The sequence below is a fragment of the Petaurus breviceps genome, unplaced genomic scaffold, assembly GCF_028583685.1.
Source record: "Petaurus breviceps papuanus isolate PSGF00001 unplaced genomic scaffold, PetGlider_PUasm1.0 140, whole genome shotgun sequence".
Classification (NCBI taxonomy): domain Eukaryota; kingdom Metazoa; phylum Chordata; class Mammalia; order Diprotodontia; family Petauridae; genus Petaurus; species Petaurus breviceps.
The window spans coordinates 4,005,861-4,031,910 of NW_027185698.1; the positions used below are offsets into that span (position 1 = coordinate 4,005,861).

The 26,050-nt window shown below is 37.3% G+C and overlaps 1 protein-coding gene across 1 annotated transcript in view; it reads right to left on the minus strand.

Annotated features, from left to right (window-relative positions):
• DTHD1 (death domain containing 1) overlaps window positions 1-26,050 on the minus strand; it is a 64,271-nt gene that overhangs the window by 18,432 nt on the left and 19,789 nt on the right. The window contains exons 3-8 of the mRNA XM_069073586.1: window positions 23,233-23,563; window positions 21,830-22,009; window positions 17,086-17,330; window positions 13,400-13,564; window positions 4,343-4,632; window positions 611-855 (exon numbers count right to left, since the gene is read on the minus strand). Coding sequence (XP_068929687.1) covers window positions 611-855; window positions 4,343-4,632; window positions 13,400-13,564; window positions 17,086-17,330; window positions 21,830-22,009; window positions 23,233-23,563 — 1,456 coding nt within the window. The remainder of the gene's footprint in view (window positions 1-610; window positions 856-4,342; window positions 4,633-13,399; window positions 13,565-17,085; window positions 17,331-21,829; window positions 22,010-23,232; window positions 23,564-26,050) is intronic.

Here is a 26,050-nt window from a genome sequence, read left to right on the forward strand (position 1 = left end):
TAGGGAGGGAGGGAGGGAAGGAAGGAAGGAAGGAAGGAAGGAAGGAAGGAAGGAAGGAAGGAAGGAAGGAAGGAAGGAAGGAAGGAAGGAAGGAAGGAAGGAAGGAAGGAAGGAAGGGAGAGAGAGAAAGAAAGGGAGAGAGAGAGAAAGATATGTATATTTATATACACACCTACATATATAGATAAATATATATACATACATGCAATAGAGACATTACTATGCATCCTCTTACTTGCAAATAACATTCCCAACCCTTTCAACAAGTTTTTCCATACCATCTTAGCATGCAATCCATAGATAAGATTAATACTTTGTTTGCTCTTTATGGAACAAAAAAAAGACAAAAATAAAGTAAATATTCCATAATAAGAAACTATGAACATCCTAAGGACAGAGAAATTGTTTTCATGTCATTTGAAATATCAAGGTAAAGTAGACTGACTGAATATATATGTTAAATTCATAAAACCAGTTGGGAATATTCCCAGAACAGAGTTATTGTTTACAATTCTTTTGAAACATCAAATTAAGATAGATTGACTAGGCAAATATGTTGAATTCATAAAACTGATTAGCAAAGTGAGCAGCAACATCCTCCATCACTCACCTTAGGCAAATTTAATGGCAATTTACAAGTAGGCAATTGATGCCAAAAGTCATTAAGTATAAGTGGTTGGTTCAAGTTTTGGGCTATTTTTTCTTTGGGTACTTTGTAAACTGCAACTGTACCCTTGTAATAAGGGGAGGTGTAGTTGCCAAATTCATCCACCTCCTTGAGCTGGAGTTCCAAGATGGGCTTTCTTTGTAAGTGAAAAACAAGCTTGTAGTCTTTTCCATAATCTTTTCCATTACCTAAATTTAAGTAAAACATGTCGGTTACTAACACAATATAATACTTAGAGGAATTCGGTTAAGCCTTTGGAAGTCATATCATCATTTAGTGCTTGAGGTGGGATACATTTTACATTTGATTCAATTTCCAATGTCTCACTGATCTACAATGACTTGCTATCACATAAAATATAAATTTGCACAGAAATTGATACTCACCAAGCAAAAGCAATGGAAGTACAGTGAAATACAAAGAACATTGGACTGAGAATCAAGAAACTTGGCTTCTAGTCCTGGCTCTATCTCTAACTAGATGAGTGAATTTAAGCAAATTACAGCTCCTCTGGACTTATTTACTTATCTATAAAAGTAGGAACAGAATTCTTGCTGAGGTGATTTTGGTTTTCCTGAAAACAATGGGACCTGCAAGAGCTGGAAAAGGAAACAAAGTTGAGTAACATTATGACAGTTTTCCCATGATACTCTCCAGTTCTAATGACTGACTATCCTAAACAAAAAGTCTGTGCCAAATGGGGAATAATATTCCTTGGCCTATACTGTTATAGTGACTAGGTTCTATTTTCTAGACTGAAGAAGACATTCTGCCCAGTGCCTACCTAGTAAGGTACACAATTCAAAGTATCTAGTTACAGAAGGGAGAAAGCATCTGGCCCATGCACCTTTCTTATCTATGAAAGTATATGATCCCCACAAATAGAGAAATATTTATCTGTATTTTGAGTGTTATAATAAGTGTAGATGATCTCAAATTTCTCAAAGAACCATTACCTGGATTTATTCAAATTGGTTATTTATTTTAGAATTTCATGTACTTTTTAAATTCTAAAGACCATTTTTACCAATGAAGACAAAGGCATTGTGGTGGAAAGATGGTTGAATTTTCAGATAGAAGACCTATGTTTGCATACTAGCTCTAGTATTAACTACCCATGGGACCTTGGACAAGTTATTTAATTTCTCAGATTCTCAATCTGCTTAATTTGTAAAATGTGGGTATTTGTTTATATAATGTTTAAGGACTCTTACAGCTATAAGTCTGTAATCCTGTAAGGGGGATAGTTTTGTGCTTTCCTGGATATATAAGAGGGCCTTCAGCCAATTTTCTTTTCAGATTCTGGTTGGAAGAACTAGCTAGTTCCTCACATGAAATACTTCATTTCCTCCATATTCTTTGCTGGTTATCTCCCATGCCTAGAATTCTCTCCCTCCTCATTTCTGCCTCTTAGATTCTCTGGCATCCTTCAAGAGTTCACTCAAATTCCACTCTCTATGGAAGGCCTTCCCTGGTCTTCACCTTCCATCTACACCGTGTATATCATGTAACATAATTATTTATGCTGTTGTCTCTTCCATTTGAATGTGAGTTTTAAGCAAAGACACTGCTTTTTCCTTTCTCTACAGCCCCAGTTTGGTACATCATAAGGTCTCAATAAATATTGATTGATTTGACTTGATTAAAGTGTGACTGCTGGGAGGTACAGGAATATTCATTTAAGCCTAGCCCTCTCTGAAGTACTCAGGAAGATCATTGTCAAAAGTCTGCCAACCCCAGTCAGTCATACTCCCAACCTGTTGCTGCTTATTTCTCCTTTATTGACCATTTCTTTACCTGCTGTTCCCCACATCCAGATTCTGAGACTATTTGAGACTAAAACACCCATTTATAGTATCAACAATGGTGCTATTTACTACAGCCAATATTCAAAGCCTTACAAAGGAAATATTTCAGTCATTCACATGACTTGTTTGGGTGGGACAGTTCCGTTTTGTGTCTGTCTGTGTTCTTCATGGGAATGGAGGGTGTATACCATGGCTTCTGCTCTGGAAGCCAAACAGGAAGGAACTCCTGACCTTCCTTTCCCCTTTCCCCTTTTCTCCTCTCCCCTCTTTTTTTTCTGTGATTTCCTTTGTCACTTGAACAGCCCTGCTGGGCTAGTTTAGACCACATTCATTTCACTAAAGGCCCCTAGGTTGAGACAAATGACTGATGCTGTGAAGAAGGGTCTCCATGTTTTCCTGGGATACATTTTAAGCACCAAAGGAAGGGCATCTGCCAGTTTTAAACATAATCTGCTTCAAAGTTGCATAGAGATAACAATGCTTATAAAAGAGTTGGGGAAGGGCTAAAGGGAATGGTGTCCATTAACAAAAAACCATAGCTAAGGAGAAGGGCAAGTTTTGTCATCTGGGACTCCATATCCCTTTATAAATAGAATATCAAAGGAATCATAGAAAGGAACATGGCCCAACTGAAATTTCCCCTACACCTGTGAAAACGACCAAATTCCTTTCATTGAGTGGGTGGAGACACAAGAATCTTAAGGAAAAGGATCCAGTCATAACAATGGCTAAAGCCAACAGTTGGTTCTCTTCTCTCTCTCTCCCCACTCACATACCTATCGTCACTCTTGTCTTTGCTTTGTTATATTTTATTTCATCTTAGTTTGGTTTCTTGTATGCTTTCTTAGTCTTCTATTTTCTCTCATCACCACCTCCCCAAGCACCCCAAGCACCTCTCTGACCCAGTACACACACACACACACACACTTGATTTTCAACCCTTTTCCCTTTCCAAAACTCAATCCCAAATTGGTTGGACTAATATATGGTCATTTTACATTGCAAAGTCCCTTTCTTCCTTGTATATCGAGGAATATATTCTTTAAATGTGTAGGGGAGAAAGTCCTTTCTTTATGCTCCTATCTGAGATTCTGGAGGACCCATACAGAAGAAGCAGCTTAGATTAATCAAAAGAGTCCCATATTCAGAATCTAAAGACCTAGGTTTGAGTCTAGGTTTGATACTTTTGAACTGTGGGAAAGGGAATAAATTTCTCTAAATTTCAAATTCCTCATTTGTAAAATAGGGGTCATAACACTTTATTTTCCTCACAGGGTTATTCTGAGAAAGTGTTGTGTAAGTCTTACAGCAGTTGATATATAAATTCATGTTATAACTGCATTTATTCCATTCCCAGGGTATACTCATGTATTCCCCATAGACAGCTGGCACTGTTCATTCTCTGTACATTCTACAAATGATGTAACAGGGCTATCATTACATCACAAGAAGATGACTTCAGATGCTCCTGACTTCTTATTTTAAAAGTAAATGGAAATATGAAAATTAAATACAGAGTGGTCATGCTTTCCTTTGTGCAGAGATAACACAGAGAAATTTAAGGGAAGCATGGGATTTAGGGCTGGAAGCAACCTTAGAGATGATTGACATTAACCCTGATTATTTTTACAGATAATTAAATGGAAAACCAGAGAGTTAAAGTGACTTGTCCAAAGTCGCGCAGCTAGTAGATTATAGAGTTGGAATTTTAACCTAGGACCCATGACTCCATGTTTCTAACACTTTCTGATACACCACACTTTTCCAGGTTTCTTTCCACTGAATAATGACAATTTAGTCTCTGATTATAGGATGGAACATAGGGCAGAGTACATAGATGAAAATATAAAAAGGGTTTTGTACTTACTTGAAGCAAAAATGTTGCCATTAAACCTTAAAATAATCTGCTCTCCTTCTCTCATTTGGAAGAACTGAGATGGTTCTGGAGGCCCACTAAACCCTCTCTTATGCAGGTTCTGAAGCTCCTGGCTCAAATCTTTAGAAGGCACTAGTGAAATAACTGCTTTATGAGGGTTTTCTTTATTCCTATATAGTACTACACAGGCCATGGTACTGAAGGTAGCTTCCTCTAGACACTTTGTAAAAAGGACTAGATGGGAATTGTCCATGGTGGAAGAAAGGCGAAGCACAAGAAATCTGCATGAAGAAAATAAGAAGAAATACTTGGGGAAGAATGTAACTGTTATAGACATATAAATCAAATCCATTATCAGTTGCTCTTCATTTAAAGTGAAATTGATGGGTGGCAAGACAATTCAGTGCATTAATAGAGGCAGTAGACTTCAGTACAGTTAGGAAATGAGTTTGAATGGAAATGTACCAATGATGAGATGCTAAGCATTCAGCATTCTTTTATAATGAGATAGATAAGCAGAAAACAGATGATCCTAAGGCAAATATATAATTCTCCATTGTTTTCTTTTCAACTCAGCACACATTTTTATTGTAGCATATTTAAACCTGGACAAAGGAAGAACCATTTTTCAAAGTGTAATTGTTTCTTGAAGCAAGCACTGTTATAGATTACAACTTAAGCAAATATGAGAAAGGGATTATCAACATGACTCAAAAATAATTTTTCTCACTTATCTTTCTCAAGGTGAAAAGGAGTATCTGTATATTAAATATACACTTTGAAATACGTATCCCTGGTAATTGTCTAGATAGAATGTAAATGACTGTGATATTTATCCCTAAAAAGTCTTTCAAAGAAAATTTCTGTGGACTAAGGGATACTTTTTTCCCCTTTTCTTCTTAATAGCTGAATATAACTATATAGGTTCAAAAGTCCTTTCACACATATTATTTCATTTTATCCTCATAATAACTCTGAGAAGTAGAAACAATTGATACTGTTAACCTCATTTAACAGATGAGGAAATTAAGGCTGAGAGGTCAAATGACTTTCCATGCTCAAATAGGTAATAAGTGGTAAATTCAGGACTTGAACCTTTATTTTCAGACTTTCAAATATAATATTTTTTTCCACTATATCATGCTGCCTTTCTTATTTGAAGTGTATGCTTCTGAGAAAAAAACACCACGCTGATGCTTACCAAATTGTCTACATTTGTTAAAAATGAAAAACACTTCATACTTTATGTTATATTCTTCAAAGTACTTCTATGTCTATTATCACAGTTGTAAATCTTAAAGTGCCATATAAATGTGAAATATTAATCAACTGTAACCTACCATAATCACCAATACCACCAAATCCTATAGAAATTATATTCAAAGGGGGAAATCTTTTGTATTAGAACAAGAAGAGATGGTTCATGAAGTGAGTGCTACCTCTTAATTACCTCCAACCACTACTAAAAAGTCAAAGCTATAGGGTTGTTCCCTCATGGATATTCACACCACACACACACACACACACACACACATCTACACAACTCAACCTATACACACTCACAGTATGTACACACAAATACACGCTCACACACATGTATACACACATACACACACACATACACACTCATATATACACACACATATACATACACTCACACATATACACACACACTTATACACACAGTCACACACATACACACATGCACTCACGCATACATACACACTCACATATACACACACTCACACATACATACATACTCACACATACACACTCACACATATACTCACACACGTGTACTCACACATTCACACATACACACATTCACATATATACACACATACATACACACACACTCAGTCTGCTGAAACACCCAATTGGGTCAGGCAATGCAGTCAATTTCGGCCTAAGTTCTCACTTATCTTGTTTAGCAGCCTATGGGACAACATTCAAACACCAGACTCCCTCAGCTTCCTGACTCGACCAAGAATGTAGGTACAGCTTTTGCTCCGATCTCAGAGTGCAGTGACTAGAGTTTTTCAGCCAGCACATCCTGTAGAAAATTTCTTGGAGGTAAGGCACTGTGCAAGACACTGAGGCAGCATAAGAAATTCCTATTAACAACAGTGCCTTCCCTCTGTTGACTGGCTCCAATTTAACCTTAGGGAAAAAAAAAATTCCTGTGTCTGGTTTGTCTCTGGTTGTCCCCGTGTTGTCTCCCTCATTGGATTGGCTCTTCCCCCTTTCTTTCTATTGCCCTTAATTAGCACAATGCCTATCTCTTAGTTGGTACTTAATAAATGCTGGCTGACTTCCTAAAACATTGTTCCTGAAAGACTTCGAGAAGCTTCTGGTTTAGCTGAAGAGACATGGCATTTGCATGTAAAAGGGTAACAAAGGATGGGGTGGGGGGAGGGAGAAGTATATGGTCCCACCTAGAGAAGCTGTCTGGTGTAACACAAGGAAGGAAACAAACACTAAGTGCTTACTATATGCCCATAGGCACCTTGCTAAGCACTGTGAATGTAAATACAAGTAAAATAAAAAAAGACAATCTCTACCCTTGGGGAGCTTATATTCTAATGAGGGAAGACAACACAAGAAAAAGAAAGGATAGGAAGAATATGAAGATACCTGGCTTGTGGACATAGTTCAAAAGTCCAAAAGGATTCAGAAACAAGCCAAGAGAACAGAGGCAGCTCACCCTTAGCCTTTCCACAAAATGGAGGCACCAAGTAAAAATTACTAATGAGAAAAGGGAGAGGAAGGAGACTGCAGAGAGAAAGTCCATGATGAGTAGACCATGAGAGTGGCAGGATGTTCCAGGATAAGGAGGCCTGAAGTACAGGGGGCAGTTCTAGATTGAGCCCCAGTGGAGGGGGCATGGTTTTGAATTTCAAAGGAAGTCAGGAACAGGGCTGGGAGAACAAAACTGATCTCAGAGTTAGGAAGAACTGAGTTCAGGTATAATCTCAGAATGTATGCTACTAGTCTGATCCTGGAAAAGACACTTAATCTTTTAGTGACTCCAACAACTCTTTAAGACTTTAAATTATAAAGAAAGTACTGGCACATGTAGTTCCTCACTGAGAATTTCCTATATCAATGGAATCACAGTTCTGCTCTCATCCTTCCTCTCTTCCCCTACCCCACAAAAAAAGATAGTGTTTTGGACTGTATGAAGAATAAAACTTGAGAAAAGAGATAAAATAGTGTTTCTTAGAGTGGTCAGGAAAGACTTCATGAAGGAGGTGGGGGTTAGAACTTAGGTGGGGAGGGTCAATTCCAAAAAAGGGCAATGGAGTATACAAAAGCTGAAAAATAGGAAATAGGAATTTGTGTCTGGAGAAGCATAAATAGAGGATAGATAGTTGAATCAGAGACTATAGTAATTCATTTGTATTTATTAATCCATTCAAAATTTATTTCATTGAAAGTCTAATATATGCATAGTCTTATGGTTGGTTTTGTATGGGATGTAAAAGGCATAAAAGTCATATGAAAAGGCAGCGAGGAACCACTGAAGATTTTGGGGAAGGGTCAATCAATATGAGGACCAATTAGAAAATTAACTCAACAATAAACTAGCTAATGAAAATAGACAAACTCAAGAGAAGAAAAATGGATAATTTAATATGGTCAGGTTGCATGAAGCAGGAGTTTTCTAAAAAAAAAAAAAAGACTCCTAGGTTTTGAACCATAAAAGAGGGTTACATTTCCATTTGATATAGTAAAATATCAGAACTATCCCTACAAAAATGAATCATGTGGATGACTGAAATATTCCTTTTTCTAGTCTGTATATAGACTGTGACAACAAAGACTCTTCCAGTCTCCTTGGTGACAGAGAGAACGATGGTATCATTTTCAGAAATAGGGAAGTCAGGAAAGGGTGCCAGTATGGGGGAAAGATGATGAGTTCATTTTTAGACATGTTGATTATGAGGTGATTGCAGGATATCGAAGTGAAAATGTTCAGTAGGCAGCTGAAAAAGTGGAACTGGAGCTTGGAAGAGAAGAAGGTTAGAGATTTTTTAAATGTGGGCCTCTCTTATGTAGAGGAAGTAGCTTAAATTACAAAAACAGATGAAATGTAGAGAGAGAAGAGCCAACTAAGGACAGAGCCTTGGAAGATGCCTGAATTTAGAGGGTAGAACGTTCACAAGGACCTGGTAAAGGCAGAGCCAAACATGTAGCAAGAGTTGGAGTATCATAAACAATGCCAGAACCAAGTTAGGATAGACTTTGAAGAAGGAAGGTCTAGCTAATAGCATAAGTTATGGAATGGGAAGGGAGTCAATGAGTAATAGGACTGATAAACGATCACCACATTTGGGGTGTTGCAGGTCACTGAAGACCCGAAAAAGACTTTCATTAAAATGAGAATAGAAGAAGCCTGATTGCAGGGCTGGCTGTATGCTGAGGAGCCAGCCAAGAAAGGGGGATAAATAAACGAAAGCTGCTGATAGAGAATGCTTGTCTGAGAAGCTTTAGAGTAAAATGAAAGAAAAAGAGGGTGGCAAGGGATAGGTGTCAGCATCACTGTTGGCCCTCATAGCCTTTCCAAAATAGCAGAGACTTGTATATGTGAAAGTGATTACCTCAAATCAATTCAGCAAATATTTATTAAGCAATCACTATACACAAAGTATTTTGTCAGATACTGGGGATTTGAAGCCAGGAATGAAATATTTATTATTATTGTTGTTGTTGTTATAGTTATTGTTATAGGCCCTGTTCTAAAGGATCTTATAGTTGAACGGGGAGGAGGAAGCAAATGTAAAATTAATTGTAAAGGGGTGGCTAGGTGGTGCAGGGAACAGAGCACCGGCCCTGGAGTCAGGAGGAGCTGAGTTCAAATCCATCCTCAGACAATGGATACACTTACTAGCCGTGTGACCTTGGGAAGTCACTTAACCCCAATTGCCCTCCAAAATAAATAAATAAATAAAATAATAAAAATTAACTGTAAAATAAGTGAGAATGAAGCAAATGCAAAAGACATAGAGGCAAAGGGAAATTTTTAAAAACTGAGAAAGGAAAAGTCACTTTGACCTGGTTTGAGGATGGGCAAAGCTTTGGGGAGTTGGCAGATGAAGATGACAGTATGATAGAGAATCAGTTTTGTTTCATTTGCTCAGAGACAAAGGGGGCAGAGAAGGAAGAGAGAATTAAAAGTCCAGTTTGGCACTGAGAATACATGTAACAGAATTATGGCCAATGGTGCTCTGTCATTAGAAATGGCACAATGTCCTCCGCCTGCTACCAGTATAACTGGAGGAAGCTGGGGAGCCTGCTTCCAGAAAGGCATTATGACCTTTAATGAAAGGACATCACTCTCCAATTCAGAGAATGCATGATGTCCTCTTTCTGGTCCCATTACATAAAGAAGAGGAGCCTTTTGACTGGCAACTGAGACAACATTGAGAAGGCTTAAAAAAGCACAACTGGCCAAAGTATTTTCTATTTCCTGCCTATGTTAGAGTGAGGAGGTAAGAATTACTATAAGCACTTGGGGAGAAGAAAGGCTTTTGTCCTTTTCTTGCTCATCCAGGCTGCTATCATGTGGCCCATGAGCAAATGTTGTCAATTTTTTTTTCACTTTTAGGTAGAGTATTGTTGATGGCTATTCTGACCTATCAGTGCTCACAAGGTCATAGCCATCATTCCACTGGGCAGGCAACAGGAAAAGCACATTATACATGCTCTGATGATGTCACTAAACTAGCCAGGTCCTTGTTACATATATAAAGTAATGCTGTATGACATATGATTTGAAGAGGTAGGTTAAGGCTGCATTATGAAGAATCTTAAATGACAGAGACAGAAATAATATGCTTTAATCAGTCAGCATAGGGTAGTCAGTGAAGATTTTGAGTAGAGGAGTGACCAGAAAGGGGGTGGCCAGGTAGCACAGAGAGTAAGAACACCAGCTCCAGTGTCGGGATGACCTGGAGATCGAATCCTGGGCTCAGACTGTTAGCACCCACCCAGAAACACCTGGCCGTGTAACCTTGAGCAAGTTACTTAACCCCAATTGCTTAGGGGCAGCCAGGTGGCTCAGCAAGTAAGAGCACCGGCTCCAGTGTCGGGATGACCTGGGGATCAAATACGGGCTCAGATACTCAGCACCACACCCAGAAATAACTGGCTGTGTAACCTTAAGCAAGTTACTTAACCCCAATTGCTTAAAAAAAAAAATAGAGCATTAGAAAGATCACTTGGGTAGAGCTATAGAAGATAGTCTGAAGAAGAGATTGACTAAAAGCAGAAAGACTAGTTAGGAAAGCATTACAATAAATAACCTATGTTAAAGTAGCTGCCTTCTCCATGAGGGGGGGAGGGGAGAGAGGAAAGGAGAGAATATGGAAATAAAAAAATTTTAAATGAATTTAAAATTTGTCTTTACATGTAATTGGAAAAAAATAAAATAATCAATTTTTTTTAAAAATTTAATTTCACTTTCTGCAAGAAAAAAATAGAAACAATACAATAATGAGAAGCAAAGGGGACATGAACAAGGTAGGATGTTAATAAAACAATCTAAGTGAGGGAATGAGGAAGAGGAGAAAAATATGAGATACTGTGAAATAAAAAGAGATTCAGTAGTTGCATGAGACTCTAGGTATGAGTATGGAATACTGGAGGTAGAATCATGCCATTAATTAAAAAAAAATAAGTCATATGAGGTAGGGTATAGATAGGTTTAGGAGAGATGCTAAGTTCAGCTTGGGACATGTTGAGTTTGACGTGCCATAAAACATTCAAGTGGAGATATTTAAGAGTCATCTGGAAACATGCAATGGGAGTTCTGAAGAGCACCTCAGAAATAGAGAGATTGATCTGAAAAGTCACATGTAAGATAATAAGAAGAGAGCAGCTTAGAAGCCAAGGGAAGAAAAACGTTCAGGAGTAACAGGTGATAAATACTAAATGTTATATTTAAAACTTGTTCACTGGACTAAGTGATTAAGAGATAATTTTTGACCTTTGAGAGGCCAATTTCAATATATCTATCTAACACGTACAAAAAAGAACGGTTATCAATCACACACTTCAACCACACCCCAATCCTGCCCTTCCTCCAAACACCAATATTTCTGATAAAACTACCATCATCTACTTCCACAACCTCAAAGGCATCCTTGACTCTTTTCCCTCCTTCAGCTAATCATTTACCAGATTTTATTGATTCTGTCTCCACAGTACCACATGCGTTGATTCTCTTTTCTCAACTCATACAATCAACGCCCTATTGCAGACCCTAACCATTTTTTTAAATCTAGACTTCTACAATAGATTGCTTATTGGTCTCCCTACTTATACCCTCTCCCCTTTCCAATCCATCCCTCAGACTGCTTCCAAAACAATCTCCTCAAAGGAAAGTTCTGACCTAATCACTTCTGTGCTCAAAAAAATCTTCAATGGCTCCCTACTTCATTTAGGATAAAATACCAACCCTCACCCTGACACGTAAAGTCCTTAACAATATACTTCAATCAGCCTTTCCAGAGTTATTACACCTTATTGCCTGCCCCATTCTCTGTTCCAAACTCTCCTATTTGTTCTTCTTACAATTGGCATCCCATCTCCCACGTTGGTGCTTTGGTCTAGAATGTCTTCTATTCTCACTTATTTCTCCTAGAATGCATAACTTTTTTCAGAGGGACATTTCTAGGGCTACTTCCTATGGAAGGCCTTCCTTATTCCTCCTCTTAGTGCTCTTCTCTCCCTCAAATTATTCTATATTTCCTTATTTGCTTACACATTGAATCCTCCATCAGTATGTGAGCTTCCTTGAGACCGGGGACAATTTACATTTTTGTCTTTATATCTCCAGTTTCTAGCATCGTACCTTGTACATAATACATAAAAGATAAAGGTTTTTGGAGTTGAATTATTGTTTAAGTGCTAGAGTACAGAACCTGATTGCACGAGGCTGAGGAGTGAACGAACTAAAGGAGAAGAAATGGAGGTAGTATAGCAGACCACATTTTCTAGAAGAGAAGTTTGTTTTTGTTTTTGAGGCAAAAAACAAATCAGACTTAATGACTTACTTATCAGACTTAAATGTCACATACCTAGTAAGTGTCTAGTGTCTAAGGCTGCATTTGAATTTAGGTCCTCCTGATTACAGGACCAGTGCTCTATCCACTGCCTCACCTACCTGTGCCTAAGAACAGAGGTTCTTAACCACATTTATGTACCATGGAACCTGTTATAAATGCCCTTGGTTAAACATATGTATGCCTTCTTGAAATAATGATTTTAAAAGCAAAAAATTAAATACATAGAATTTTTTAAAATAGCTATATTTAAATATCATTATTAAAATAACTCTCAATAATGTTCACTTATATTAATCATACATTTTGGACAACTTTCTGCATACTTATTTGAAACACTCTGTTGAGGTTAACAAATATTTTTAAAATTTCAGTATCTTCCCATTGATTGAATCTAAAGATAGTATATATGCATCTATGTATATATGTCTATCTGCATTCAAAAAGATTCTTTTTCTTATGGTTTCCATCTCTTTATGCCTTTCTAATATCTCCATGGACTCATAAGACATCTAAAAAAAACCCTATTTTTATAATTAGATCAGCTGCAGTGTATTGAAATGAGAAAAGAAAATGAAGCCATTCCTGAAAACACAAAATCTAGTCAACATAACCATAGTCATTTGATGAATATAAGATAAACAGCTTTCTCATAATCTTTATGGAACTTTCAGGAATGAAGATATTAACATAGAATCATGCTGAAGTTACACAAAGTACTCGAACTGTCAAGATAAGATGGGATTAGTTTGGGGGCACGTCTTTTGTGAAACTACCGTGAAGGGAAGTAATGCCTTCTATTACCTACACATAAATTTGCTAACCCTGGTTTGCATTTTCAATGTAGCCTAAATGATTCTTCAGTACTTTCACTTCTTGAATTATGATACTCATCTCAGGATTTCTGCATTTGTAAACATAAATTATGGCCCATCAAGAGCTAAGACATTGAAAACCTTGTGCTCATTTACTGAGGCTTTACCTGTCTAAATGTTCATGCAATTCAAATGATACAATTCCACTCTGCACATTTCTCACAACAATATCATCGAGGACAAACCAACTTCCCTCTCTGCTTCTGAAACCAAGTAGCTTCAAGGACTCACTGACATTGTCCCCAGGTTTTCTTATAGAAGCACTCTTGGCCCTACATAAGGGAAACATACAAGAAATTAGTGACATGGCCATAGATTAAATCACACTTATAGAAATTTAAAAAAAAAACTGTCACATGAGCATTAAACACTCTGCCATGAGTAGTCAAGAATAGCCAAGAATAAAACTCTAGCCCAGGGGTAGGAAACCTGTGGCCTGGAGGACACATATGGCCCTCTAGGTGAAGCCCTTTGACTGAATCCAAACTTCACAGAACAAATGAGCCCTTTGACTGAACTCAAACTTTACCATTCTGTGAAGTTTGGGTTCAGTCAAAGGGCCGTGCTTGAGGACCTAACGGGCTATGTGTGGACTCAAGGCCACAGGTTTCCCATCCATGTCCTAGTCCCTTCAACCCAGTTCCCATTTTCCTTAGTAGTAATTTCATAAGGATAAGAGGCAGGAGAACTAGACCCCTGAATTCACTGGCATGGGGAATTCCTAGATGAGGAGGTTCTATATGTGACCAATATAACTTGGTACCTTCTTTTAAACTTATATAGTGGGTTAGATAAGACATCAATACCCCATGATGTCACTGGTCCTCTTTGAAAGCAAAAGACAAGCAACAAGAATTGTGTTAGAGCAGAAATTTTTAACTTGGCATCCACAAATACCTAGGGTCCATGGGTAGATTTCAAGGAATCTATGAACTGGGCAGGAAAAAAATACATCTTTATTTTGATTTCGTTGGTTTCCTTTGCAATCCCTATGTACTTTATTTTATGCATTTAAAAACATTATTCTGAGAATAATTCATAGTCTTCACTAGACTGCCAGAGAGATCCATAACACACACACACAAAAAGATAAACTTCTGTCATAGAGAGGTGCCTAACATATTGAGAGGTCAAGTTACTTGTCAAAGGTCACATAGTCAGTATGTGCCAGAGGTGGCATGTGAACACAGGTGTTCCTCACTCTGAAACCAGCTTTCCATCTACTATGCCTTTCATGGTAGTCTTATACTTACTTTAACTTTCTTCAATGATGTTTAATAAATATTTATAATATTACTTCCATATTCATGGTCCTGAGGAGGCAATATTAAAATAAAAGACTCCCTGCAATTAAAGATTTTATAATCTACTAGGTAGTTGACATGCACACAAATATTTATAATATAAGGCAGAATGGGATAAATGCAAAGGAAAAGTTCAGATGAGGTGCTAGGAGTTTCTTTTTAGCCTGAGAAATCAGAGAAGGCCTTATGGGGGAAGTGACCCTTGAATTCAACTTTGTAGAAAGGGAGTGTTTTCAAGAAGCAGAGATAAGTGTTGTATAAGAGGGAGGGTACATTCCAGGTGTAGGGGATCATGTGATCAAAGAGACAAAGACAGAAGAGAACAGGATGAGAAATGAATTTGACAAGTACTTACTTTAGGTATAATACAAAGTTCATAAGAGAGATAATAGGGGAAAGATCCAAATTATGAATGGCCTTCAATGTCAATTTATAGAATTTATATTTTATTCCAAATACATTAGGGAGCCACTGATGATTTTTGAGCAGAGACGTGACATGATACCAATCTCCTTGAAGCAAATGTTGGGCAGATCATAGGTTGATGGATCTTGAACTTAGATAAGCCTTCAGAGATCATATAGTCCATACCCCCATACAAGTGAGGTAACTGAAGGCAAAGTTGAATGACTTTCCCAAAGTTATACATAAATTAAGCATTAAAGGCAGGATCCAACTTCAAAGTCAGCATTCTTTCTACTGTATGATGTTGTCTGGTATCCTGAATGAAGCCTGCATTGATATGGCTTGTCCCAGGTCTAGAAATGTAATCCCAGGATTCAAACTCCCACCCTGGGAAGTTGTCACCTTAGAACAAATTCAGAATTCTAGAACATCAGTGGAACTACCCAGTTTCCTAGGGAGACTGGGTTAAGGGGAGGGGTCCTGTGGATGTGCAACTAGACTACTTCCTGGGTTCCCTTAGATTAAGGCAGAATTCTAAACTCTTGTCAAGCTGGATCTGCATCCTTTTTGGCTCCCACAGAATTAAACTATTCCCTTAGAGTGGGAGGAGGCAGAACCTCTATTCACTTCATGTAGTTTGGTGTGAAACTTGGACTATATCTTTCCATGAAGAGACAAGCAGTCATTATGCTATCTAAGGAAGCCTGGTTCACTTCAGAGAAGTTATGCATGGCTAAATAAATTTTCAAAGATTTATATTTCTTCCTCAAATACATCACATCTTCCTTTTCAGGGTACCTTTCTGAACACTACGATTTTAGTATCGGGACAATGGAAACAAATAAACAAGAAATACATTAAGCATCATTATAAATATATATGTGTATATATATATATGCATGACAAAATGTATTTTCTCTGTCACTATAGAATATCCTATTTCAGAGGCTTGAATGGATTTCCCCTAATATACTGCCCTTTTTCTTCCAAGTGACATCATAGAATAACATTAAATATTCAAGCACAGCAATTTATACTGATAAGCTAAAAGTGAAACCCCATAATCTTATATTTTACTCATAAGTTTTCTTATATATGATACAATATATAATATTGAATCATATATAGTTAGGCGTTGCAGTGTTGGACTTGGGATCAGAAAGGTGGGATCCTGGCAAGTCTAACCCTAACTCTAACTCTAAAAAGACAGATTAACCCATTAGCTCAGTTGATTAGCTCACAAACTTTGAGCTCAAAGGGACTTTAGAACCCTTTCATCTTACAGATAATTGTTTATATTGTATTCCTATTTGGGTAGCAGCTGTATTTTCCTTACTTTCTGTTTCTTTATCCATGCTGGTATGAAGCTGGTTTGAAATTAAAAAAAAAAATAAAAAGAAATGGGTTAGGGCAGGAGAGTTTAAATGTGAATATATAGTTTGAAATCTAAATTTTATAACAAAAAGTTTAGGTCAGTCTAAACCTCAGATTAACCTACCCCACTATATATTGTCATAAAAATCCAACTTAATTCTTTGTGATAAACTGGAATGCAATCATTTTAAACATAAGGACTATATTTTCTAATTTTCTTACATTTCTCATAGCACCTAACCCGATGATCAAAGCATAGCAGGAAATTGTAACATCATATGGTCATATCATTACACTTAAAGATATGTAGTATTTTATAATTTGCATTTTCTTAGTGGAAATATTTTAGAATAATCCAATGGAAATATTTTCCTAAAAGAGTACTTAAGGTAATCATTCAAGTTCCTTTGTCATGAATTCATCTTCTTTTTTTAAATCCAAACCTATCATTTCATTATATGTACAGGGAACTCCTAACCTAGAGATTCCCCACACTAGAATAGCAAATCATCTCTAACTTCCAGTTTAGAAAGTTGGCAGGCCTTTCAAGGTTAAATGACTTTCCCAGTGTCTCACAACTAGTATGTGTTAGAAGCAAGACTTGAACTTGGGTTTTCCTGACTCCAATATTGATCTTCTCTCCACTTTACCAGGCTGTCTATATCATCATTTTTTGATATGTCAAATGAACATGTCAAGATCTTACTTACCGGATGGGGTAGGAAGTTGTGATCTTTCTAGAAGTAGCACTAGTTGCCCTTTTATGGTCTGCCTCAGCACCAGGAGTTTTTCTTTCTGTATTTGGAGAACAGGGCAAGATGACAGTGACTGGATTATGAAAAGGATGTGTTGCTGGGTGTTGGAGATGAATTAAAGGGCTAGTTGATACGACTGAATAATGAAGATCTTGTTTCATTTTTAATGTTGACACTAGGGAAGGATCAATTGGCTGTACCTAAACAAATTAGGAGAAAAAGCAATTAATTCTCATTGATTAATTTTGGTTAGAAGTAAAATATAATTTTTTTCTGAGCTATTTGTCTTAGTGTATTATGGAATATAGTTTTGTGTGTTGTTTTGTTTAATAAGTCCAAACTTTTATGACTACAACAGCTCCCATAGCACCTCCTTCCTCTAAATTATCTTCAGTCCAGTCATTTCCACCATGAAGCCACACGTATCAATAGGTAACCCTCCATCTTTTCACCTCTTGTTCTGAGAACTGTAACCAAATCCACACTACCATTTCCTCTTGAAAGGGCGTCTCAACTAACCACTTTATTGTTCCCCTCACAACCTCTGTAACTTCCCAGTTACCCTTCTTTGGCCATGACTCTCCTATACTGATATTCTATTTTTATAAGCCTCTCAAAGCAGGGTATAACTGGATCTTATATCTCTGATAGAAACTTTTAAAAATTACTATTAGTGGTCTGGTGAGGAGTTATACATGGGTGCTGTTAAGTATCCACTGTCTTCCCACACACACATCTAACAAAAAACTGAAGTAGAAAACAGATTTCCAGTCTTCTCTGTGTATGACTAGAGAGGGACAGTTATGTTATATTCTAAAAGTGGGGGCAGTTAAGAGGAGGCAGCTAGTATCTTTGTCATCTTCAAAATCTCCACACAAACACAAACCTCCAAACCCTTATGGACACTTAGCTACCCTCATTATATATGGAAACTGCCAGAAGAACCCCTACTTTGGAGATTCCCTTCCTAAGTAATTGTATTTGTGCATATTAAAAGTCTTGCTGTTTGAAAGTTAAAAATTAATATTTTTTATATTAACTTTTCCAAGAAGTCTTACTGTCTGAGCTCCCTAATCCTATCCCCAACTTCAACTATAAGATAATGGCAACATCTTCCAAGATGATTCTCAGGAAAATTAGCACTTGCACTGGGAGCCATCACCTCCAACCTTATTATTGAACAGTAATTTCAAAAATCATACACAAAAATTTGTAGAGGCATGCTAACAGTGAAATGCTATGTTTTCTAAATATAATATCTATTTTTTAAATCAATTTTGCATGATTTAGTGTAGTGCCACCTAAAAGGATAAGATTGAGAGTTAGGAAGGTATTCCTATTTATCTAACAACTTAGTTATGAACATTGCTGTATTTGTATAATATATATCCCATACCACATTTTCAGATTCTTCAATTTTACTAATTAGTTGCCCATATTTGACTTTTCAATCATGCTAGTCAAGTTTGAGTAATATAAAAATAGTTTCTCTTTCTTGCAAAAGATCTTTAACAGGAAGAAAGACTGTATACTTTAGGATGAAAGAACATGATGGCAGAATCCACTTTTCCCTTAAAGAAAATACATATCCAAGGATTTTAGGTGATCCAGAATCTAGAGGCAGTGAGTGTCTAGGTGAGCAGTGTCTAGAGGAGAGGACATGTACATCTCAGCAGTTACTGACAAAGCACAGCAGAGACCCACTGTCCATATAAGGACTAGAGAATAAGTTGGTGAACAGAACTGGTTGACATAACAATGACTTAACTAGGAGCTGTCCTGCAATACTAGGGGTGTGAGTTGCCTCTTGAATTGTCCTCTATGTCCTATTCATGTTCTTTGTGTCTACTCTTCCTACTGATATGCATGCTCCTGGAAGAGTGAATCTTCATTTTGTGTGGAAAATGCCTTGTTGATACATTTCTTATCATACCATTTCATTAAATGTCTTTTCTTCTAAGTCCTTTGGCTAATCATGAAAGGTAAACACCTCAGTGAGAGATGCATGAGCTATGATTTAGGAGATGCCAAAGATTCACAGAAAACTTTGAACCTGTGATATCTCTTTCCTGCAGAACCAGCCCAGCAAGGTGGGGATGCTACACAATGACAACACTTGCAAATATCTGCTAATGTGGCAAGAATTTAATTTGGGAAAAAAGAGTGAAAGTGAACTCTTTCATCACAAATGGTTAGTTTATAGTCCAGAGATTCTGGAGAACAATTTGGAACTATGCCCAAAGGGCTCTAAAACTGTGCATGCCTTTTGACACAGAAATACCATTACTAGGTCTGTATCCCAAAGAGATCAAATTAAAAAGAAAAACCGATATTTACAAAAATATTTATACCAGCTCTTTTTCTTATGGCAAAGAGTTGGAAATTGAGGGGATGCTTATCAATTGGGAAATGGCTGAACAAGTTGTGGTTCATACTGATGGAACACTATTGCACTATAAGGAATGACAAGCAGGATGCTTTCTAAAAAACCTGGGAAGACCTATATAAATGCACACAAAGTGAAGTGGGCAGAACCAAGAGAACATTATACACAATAACAACAATATCATATGATGATGTGCAAAAGACTTAGCTATTCTGATCAATGTAATGATCCAAAACAATCCTGAAGGATTCCCAATGAAAAATGCTATCCACCTCCAAAGAGAAAATTGATGAATTTTTTTTTTAAAGCAATCAGGATTAAGTAACTTGCTCAAGGTTACATGGCCAGTTATTTCTGGGTGTGGTGCTAAGTATTTGAGCCCAGATTTGATCCCCAGGTCATCCCGACACTGGAGCTGGTGCTCTTGCTCACTGAGCCACCTGGCTGCCCCTGATGAATTTTTAAAGTACATCATTTTTTTTTTACTTTATTTTAGTGCTTTTTTCTACAACATGGCTAATATGTAAATATATTTTGTATGACTTAACATGATTTCACAGCAATATTATATTGTTTGCCTTTCCATTTTGTGGGGGATATATTGAAGGGGAGAAGAAAATTCAGAATTTATTTTTTTAATGAATGTTTAAAAATTAACAATAATTTTTAAAAAGATTAGAAAAACCAAACAATATATAAAGAAACAAAGTGGTTAGTTTAGTCTCTGTAAATCATTAGGTTAAAATATTCATAAAACATCATGTCATATAATTCTATCTGAGCTATAAGAATCCATGTCTCAATATTTTCAAAATTGCATCTAATCTTTATGAGCCTCAGTTCCCTTATGTGTAAAATGGAAAAAAAAATACTTTCACTATCTGCTTCACATGATGGCTGTAAGGATCAAATGAAATAATCACTACAGAATTCTTTATGAAATCTAAGATTTGGGAATTATTGATATTTTATTGGAATAATTTACTTACTAATATTTTAAATTATTAAAATGGTAATTTAAAATAACTATTATTTAAATTACTTTTTATTATTATTATTTAAACTCATCCATTTGCCAAATGCTCACTTGCCAAGTCTTTAAGATTCTACCTCTACAGTAGCTTTTGCATATATACTCTTCTCTCCAACTGGAGGAGAGTAGAGGAGAAGAAAAGCATTTATTAATTGCCCACTCTGTGCTAGGCGCTCTGCTGAGCACTTGGCAAATATTGTCCCATCTTAACTTCACAACAACTCCGAAAGGCAGGTGGCATTATCATCCCCATTTTTTATATGAGGAAACTGAGACCAACAGAGGTTAAAGTGTCATATAGCTAGTAAGTGCCTGAGCCCTGATTTGAACTCAGGTCTTTCTGACTCCCAGACTAGCACTCTATCCATTGTACCACCTAGAAGCCACCCTTCTAGATCAAGCCTTTACCATTTCTTGCCTGAAGTTAATAGACTACTAACTGTTCTTCTTGCCCCCAATACTTTCCTTCTCTGATCCCTCTACTACACAGCTTCCAAAATGAGATCCCTGAATCACAAGTCTTAACTTTCCTGCTCAAGAAGCTTCAATGTCTACCTATTTCTACAAGGTGAAACACAGACTCCTGTATTTGGCAATTACAGTTAGTCACCTGGAACAATGGGGAGAGAGCAGAGGATTTGGTGCCAAAAGACCTATGTTCAGATGCCAGAGAAGTTATTTCTACCTACATGACCTCGTGCAAGTCACTTAACCTCTATGCAACTGAATTTCTTCATCTGTAAAACTTCCTTAGGTTGGACAAGCTACCTCGAAGGTCCCTTCAAGCTCCAAATTGGTGATCATGTAGATTTTCCCAGTATGACTTCAGCCTATCTTTTGGGCACAGTTTTATATTCATCCCTCCCATACACCCTATGTTCTAGTCAAACTTTTATTTTTGCTGTTACCGATACATGACCTTCCATCTCTCATCTCTGTGCCTTTGCAAAGAGTACCTCCCATGCCCTTCAATATTTTCCCTCCTCTGCTTCTCAGAATCTGTAATTCTCTTTAAGATGCTTTCTCCTACAGAAGACATATCCTATTAGTTATTATTGCTCTCCTTGTTCCCAAAGTTACTTTGCATTTCCTTTGTATATATTCTGTACTGCTTTGTCTGTGTACACATCTCCTGTCACTCCCCAAGTAGCCCCTTAAGTTCAGGAGTTATTTCTTTGTCTTACTATCACCATCAGCTGAACAAAGAGTAGGCACTTAATCAATGCTGGTTTTAGTAGACTGAACTGCATGGAAAGGCAACTACTATGATGCATACTTACCTTTAACTGTACAAGGACTGAAGAACTGAAAACTCCCAAGGGGTAACTTAAGGAGATTCTGGGGTCCATGCTGAGCTTTAGAGAAAGGCCTTTCTTGGGAACCATGAAGGATTCTTTCTTCAGGCATGATACCACAGAAAAGATACCAAGTTTATAAACCTTTACTTCAGCCCAGGTTCCCTGAATGAATTATAGCACAGAAAACAAATGCAAAACATTGGGGCATGGGAAAGAAAGCCCTACATTTTAGTAATTTTGTAACACATCTTGAGATTTCATGTTATAACTATCTTCAAGTGCTTTTCAGGGAAGACAAAAATGGTGAAAAGAAAACTTGATAGATAGATAGTTACCTGCACAAAAAATGAAAAGTCTGCCTATGTAAGTTCCCAAGGATATTAAAGAAGCATAAAGACGAAATAGATTACAAATAACTGACCACTTGTATTATATGGGAGGTCTATATTGCTCCAGGGACACTTTGCAATTTCCCCTTATACCTAAGACATCCCCATAAAATGAGATGGTTAGAATAAATGACCTGAGCTGCATTCCATTAAAACCAAATTCTTATTACCATTATAAAAAGTACGGTGGCTGTTAAATTTAGTCTGTGAAAGTACAATACTGATTAAACCACAGTGACTTTGTCTTTGTTTTACTCTCCCCATGTAAACTAGTTAGCTTTGTTCTATTCAATGATATCAAACTGTACCCTCAGCTCTGGGAAAGGATCTTACAAATATGTATACTTGGAATTTAAGGAAAATCACAAAGTATGTATGGCTCTCCTGTACAACACAGATAATCAGTAGTATCATTTTCATATTTCAAGAACAGTATTGTCTAGAAGTCTCAGTAATATTAAAAAAAAAACTTGGGGGGCGGCCAGGTGGCTCAGCGAGTAAGAGCACCGGTTTCGGTTTCAGTGTTGGGACGACCTGGAGATCGAATCCCGGGCTCAGACACTCAGCACCACACCCAGAAATAACTGGCCGGGTAACCTTGAGCAAGTTACTTAACCCCAATTGCTTAAAAAAAAAAAAATTGGGGGGGCGGCCAGGTAGCACAGCGAGTAAGAGCACCGGCTCCAGTGTTGAGAAGACCTGGAGATCGAATCCCGGGCTCAGACACTTAGCACCCACCCAGAAACACCTGGCCGTGTAACCTTGAGCAAGTTACTTAACCCCAATTGCTTAGGGGCGGCCAGGTGGCTCAGCGAGTAAGAGCACCGGAGCCAGTGTCGGGATGACCTGGATCAAATCTGGGCTCAGATACTCAGCACCACACCCAGAAATAATAACTGACCATGTAACCTTGAGCAAGTTACTTAACCCCTATTGCTTAAAAAAAAAAAAAAAACTTGGCAAAATAGAACAATCCTTAGCTGAGCATTTACCAACCTTATGACTTCCTCGAGTTCCTTCCAATGAACTTGGGGTTATATAACTTGATTGAAAGTCTCTATCAGACACTTTTACAATGATGTCTCTATAATTTCCCCGGTAGCGTGCGCTAAATGGGATTGCAATGCTGATTGGAAACGGTATTCTCTTCTCCTGGTCTGAGTACTCGACAGTGATGACATTGCTGACCAATTCTTCATAATCATTAACTACCAAAGAACTGATACTATTTGTTATCTGGCAGGTCAGGTTTTGTAGAATAGGTGATGGTGCTGTAATATAACAAGCTACTTTGGGGCTGGTCTCATCAATTGGAGTAACAAGATATCTGCAGAAAAAACACATGTTTTCCCTTTGCATAATTTGGTTTACATATGCATTTTTATCATTTGATTTGATAAATGATTATATATTTTTTTTTATCACATTACAATTTAAATTTGAAGACTGCTATAGAATCTCAGAGTTAGAAGGGCCTAGAGATCATTCAGTCCAATGCCTACTTAGAGCATGGATCCCCTGCACAATATTCTTGGGTAGCCAGTGTCTGTTTATTCATCTCCAGCAATGAAGAACTCACTAATTCATAGGATCTATTCTAGTTTTGGAAAGCTCTAATTGTTTGGAAAAGTCTAATCTTCTATCTTCTTCCCTTTGGCTAAGCAGAAAGTTAATTCCTATTCCAGATGACACCTCCACCAAACTTTCCCCTCACTCATAGACCAGGGTTCTTCCTCTGAGCCTGACACTTCAAACACATCTTGAACTTCACCTTCGCTTCCCATATCCAACCAACTATCTCCACCTCTCTTCTTGTTCAGACTAATCATAATAGACTATTATCTAGTCTCCCTACCTATAGTCCCTCCTCCTTTCAGCCAGCCCTCCAGATAATCATTCTAATGTGAGTCCAATGGTGTGAGCCTTCTACTCAAAATTTTCATTGAATCTCTGTTGCTTACTGAATAAAATACAAATTCCTTAGCCTGACATTCAAGGCCCCCTAAAATAAGGGCTCAGGCATCATACACCTTCATGTATTTTATATTCCAGCCAAACTGGATTGTTGCAAAGATTTGTGTTCATTTCCATCTCTGCTCCATTTTAAAGAAGGGTCTAAATTCCTGGAGAGGTCTCTACTTTTATCACCACCTCAGAGTTTTTCTTTCTTTTCATTTAAGGCCTACCTTTTTCCTGAAATCTTCCTCATACCCTAACCATAAATAATCCATCTTGCCCCTCTCCATTTTTCAAATCTCTCATATCACTCTGGATCTCTCCTATACACATTTGATGAAATTCAAACTCAGATCAACTGATTCCAAACTCTACTTTTTAGGCTACACTACTCCATCTTCAGAAGATGTGTTAACAGTAAAGAAGGTGGCCACATAGTGAAAGCAATGGAAAGTGGATGGATGACCTGAGTGCTGTACTGGTACCCACAGAATGTCACAAATACATTGAGTAGATCCTCTATGGAGTATTTATGGGTGTACAGGCACAAGAATAGCTCCAAATAAGAATAAATGAGTGCATCAAAATCACAGTTGCTGAATTTCCATGCTTTCTCTTACAGATGGTACTGATGGTACTGAGGACATTCCATAATACTGGAAAACAGTTTAAATGGAAAGTCCATAGTGAATCAGCCTTGTATTCAGGGATGATTCTCTCTGATATTTGCAAAATGTACTCTGGGAAGCCATGTCAAGGTTAACTTCTTCCAGGAAGCCTTCCAAGGTTGGCAAATTAAGCAGAAAAGGGAGGAGTTCATCATAGCATAAACCCAATAGCCCTACTCTACCCTCTGAAATATTGTCCCCAGTAACTGAACTTGTCTATAATAGACCTTCTCACTTTTGGGCATATGAAATACTTAGGAGCTATAGAAGAGAATAGATTCTTTAAAGTGAGATATCCAAGGCAGCACCCTAAAGATTCTTTATTTGCTAAACATTTTAGATTATGAAAGGTGATGGCTTCTGCGCCTGGGATAGCATGATGACTCATGATCTAAATTATAAACCTGAATGGGTTATACTGGATGATTATGTGACTAGGAAACCACTAAATGAGGAACACCTAAAGTGGGTGTTATAGGGCGTGGTGTTAGTTTTGACTGTTTAGGCCTCTCTTTAAGTTACTTTGAGCTATGTTACTATATGAAGTGCTTTGCTTCAGGTGAAATAAAACAATAATATGATTTTTTTAAAAATACTCCTGGTTTCAAATTCCACCTGTGACACTTTCTACCTTTTGTGACCATAGGTAATTCACTTTATTTCCATGGCTCTCAGTTTCCTCATCTGTTAAATAAGAGTTTGATTAGATGACCAATAAGGTCCCTTGTACTTCTAAATCTATTATCCTATAATCCTACAATATTCTGACAAAGACATGATAGACTTGAAGTACAGAATGAGGTATAACTTTTTAGATATGACCATGTGTGGATTTGATTGTTTGTCTATTTGTTCAAGAGAAGTTTTGTTTTTGTTTATAATTGCTGAATGCAGGGGTTGGGAAGGAAAGGAGAGATAAAAAGAGTGATGAAAGACAGAGAGTGAGACAGAGGAAGGAAGGAAGGAAGGAAGGAAGGAAGGAAGGAAGGAAGGAAGGAAGGAAGGAAGGAAGGAAGGAAGGAAAGAAGGAAGGAAGGAAGGAAGGAAGGAAGGAAGGAAGGAAGGAAGGAAAGAAAGAAAGAAAGAAAGAAGAGCCATTATAATGCATTAAAGGGAAAATTTTAAAGTTCTAAAGTAGATACAGAAAATCAGGACAATTTTAAAACTAATACATTGAATTTATTTACTTT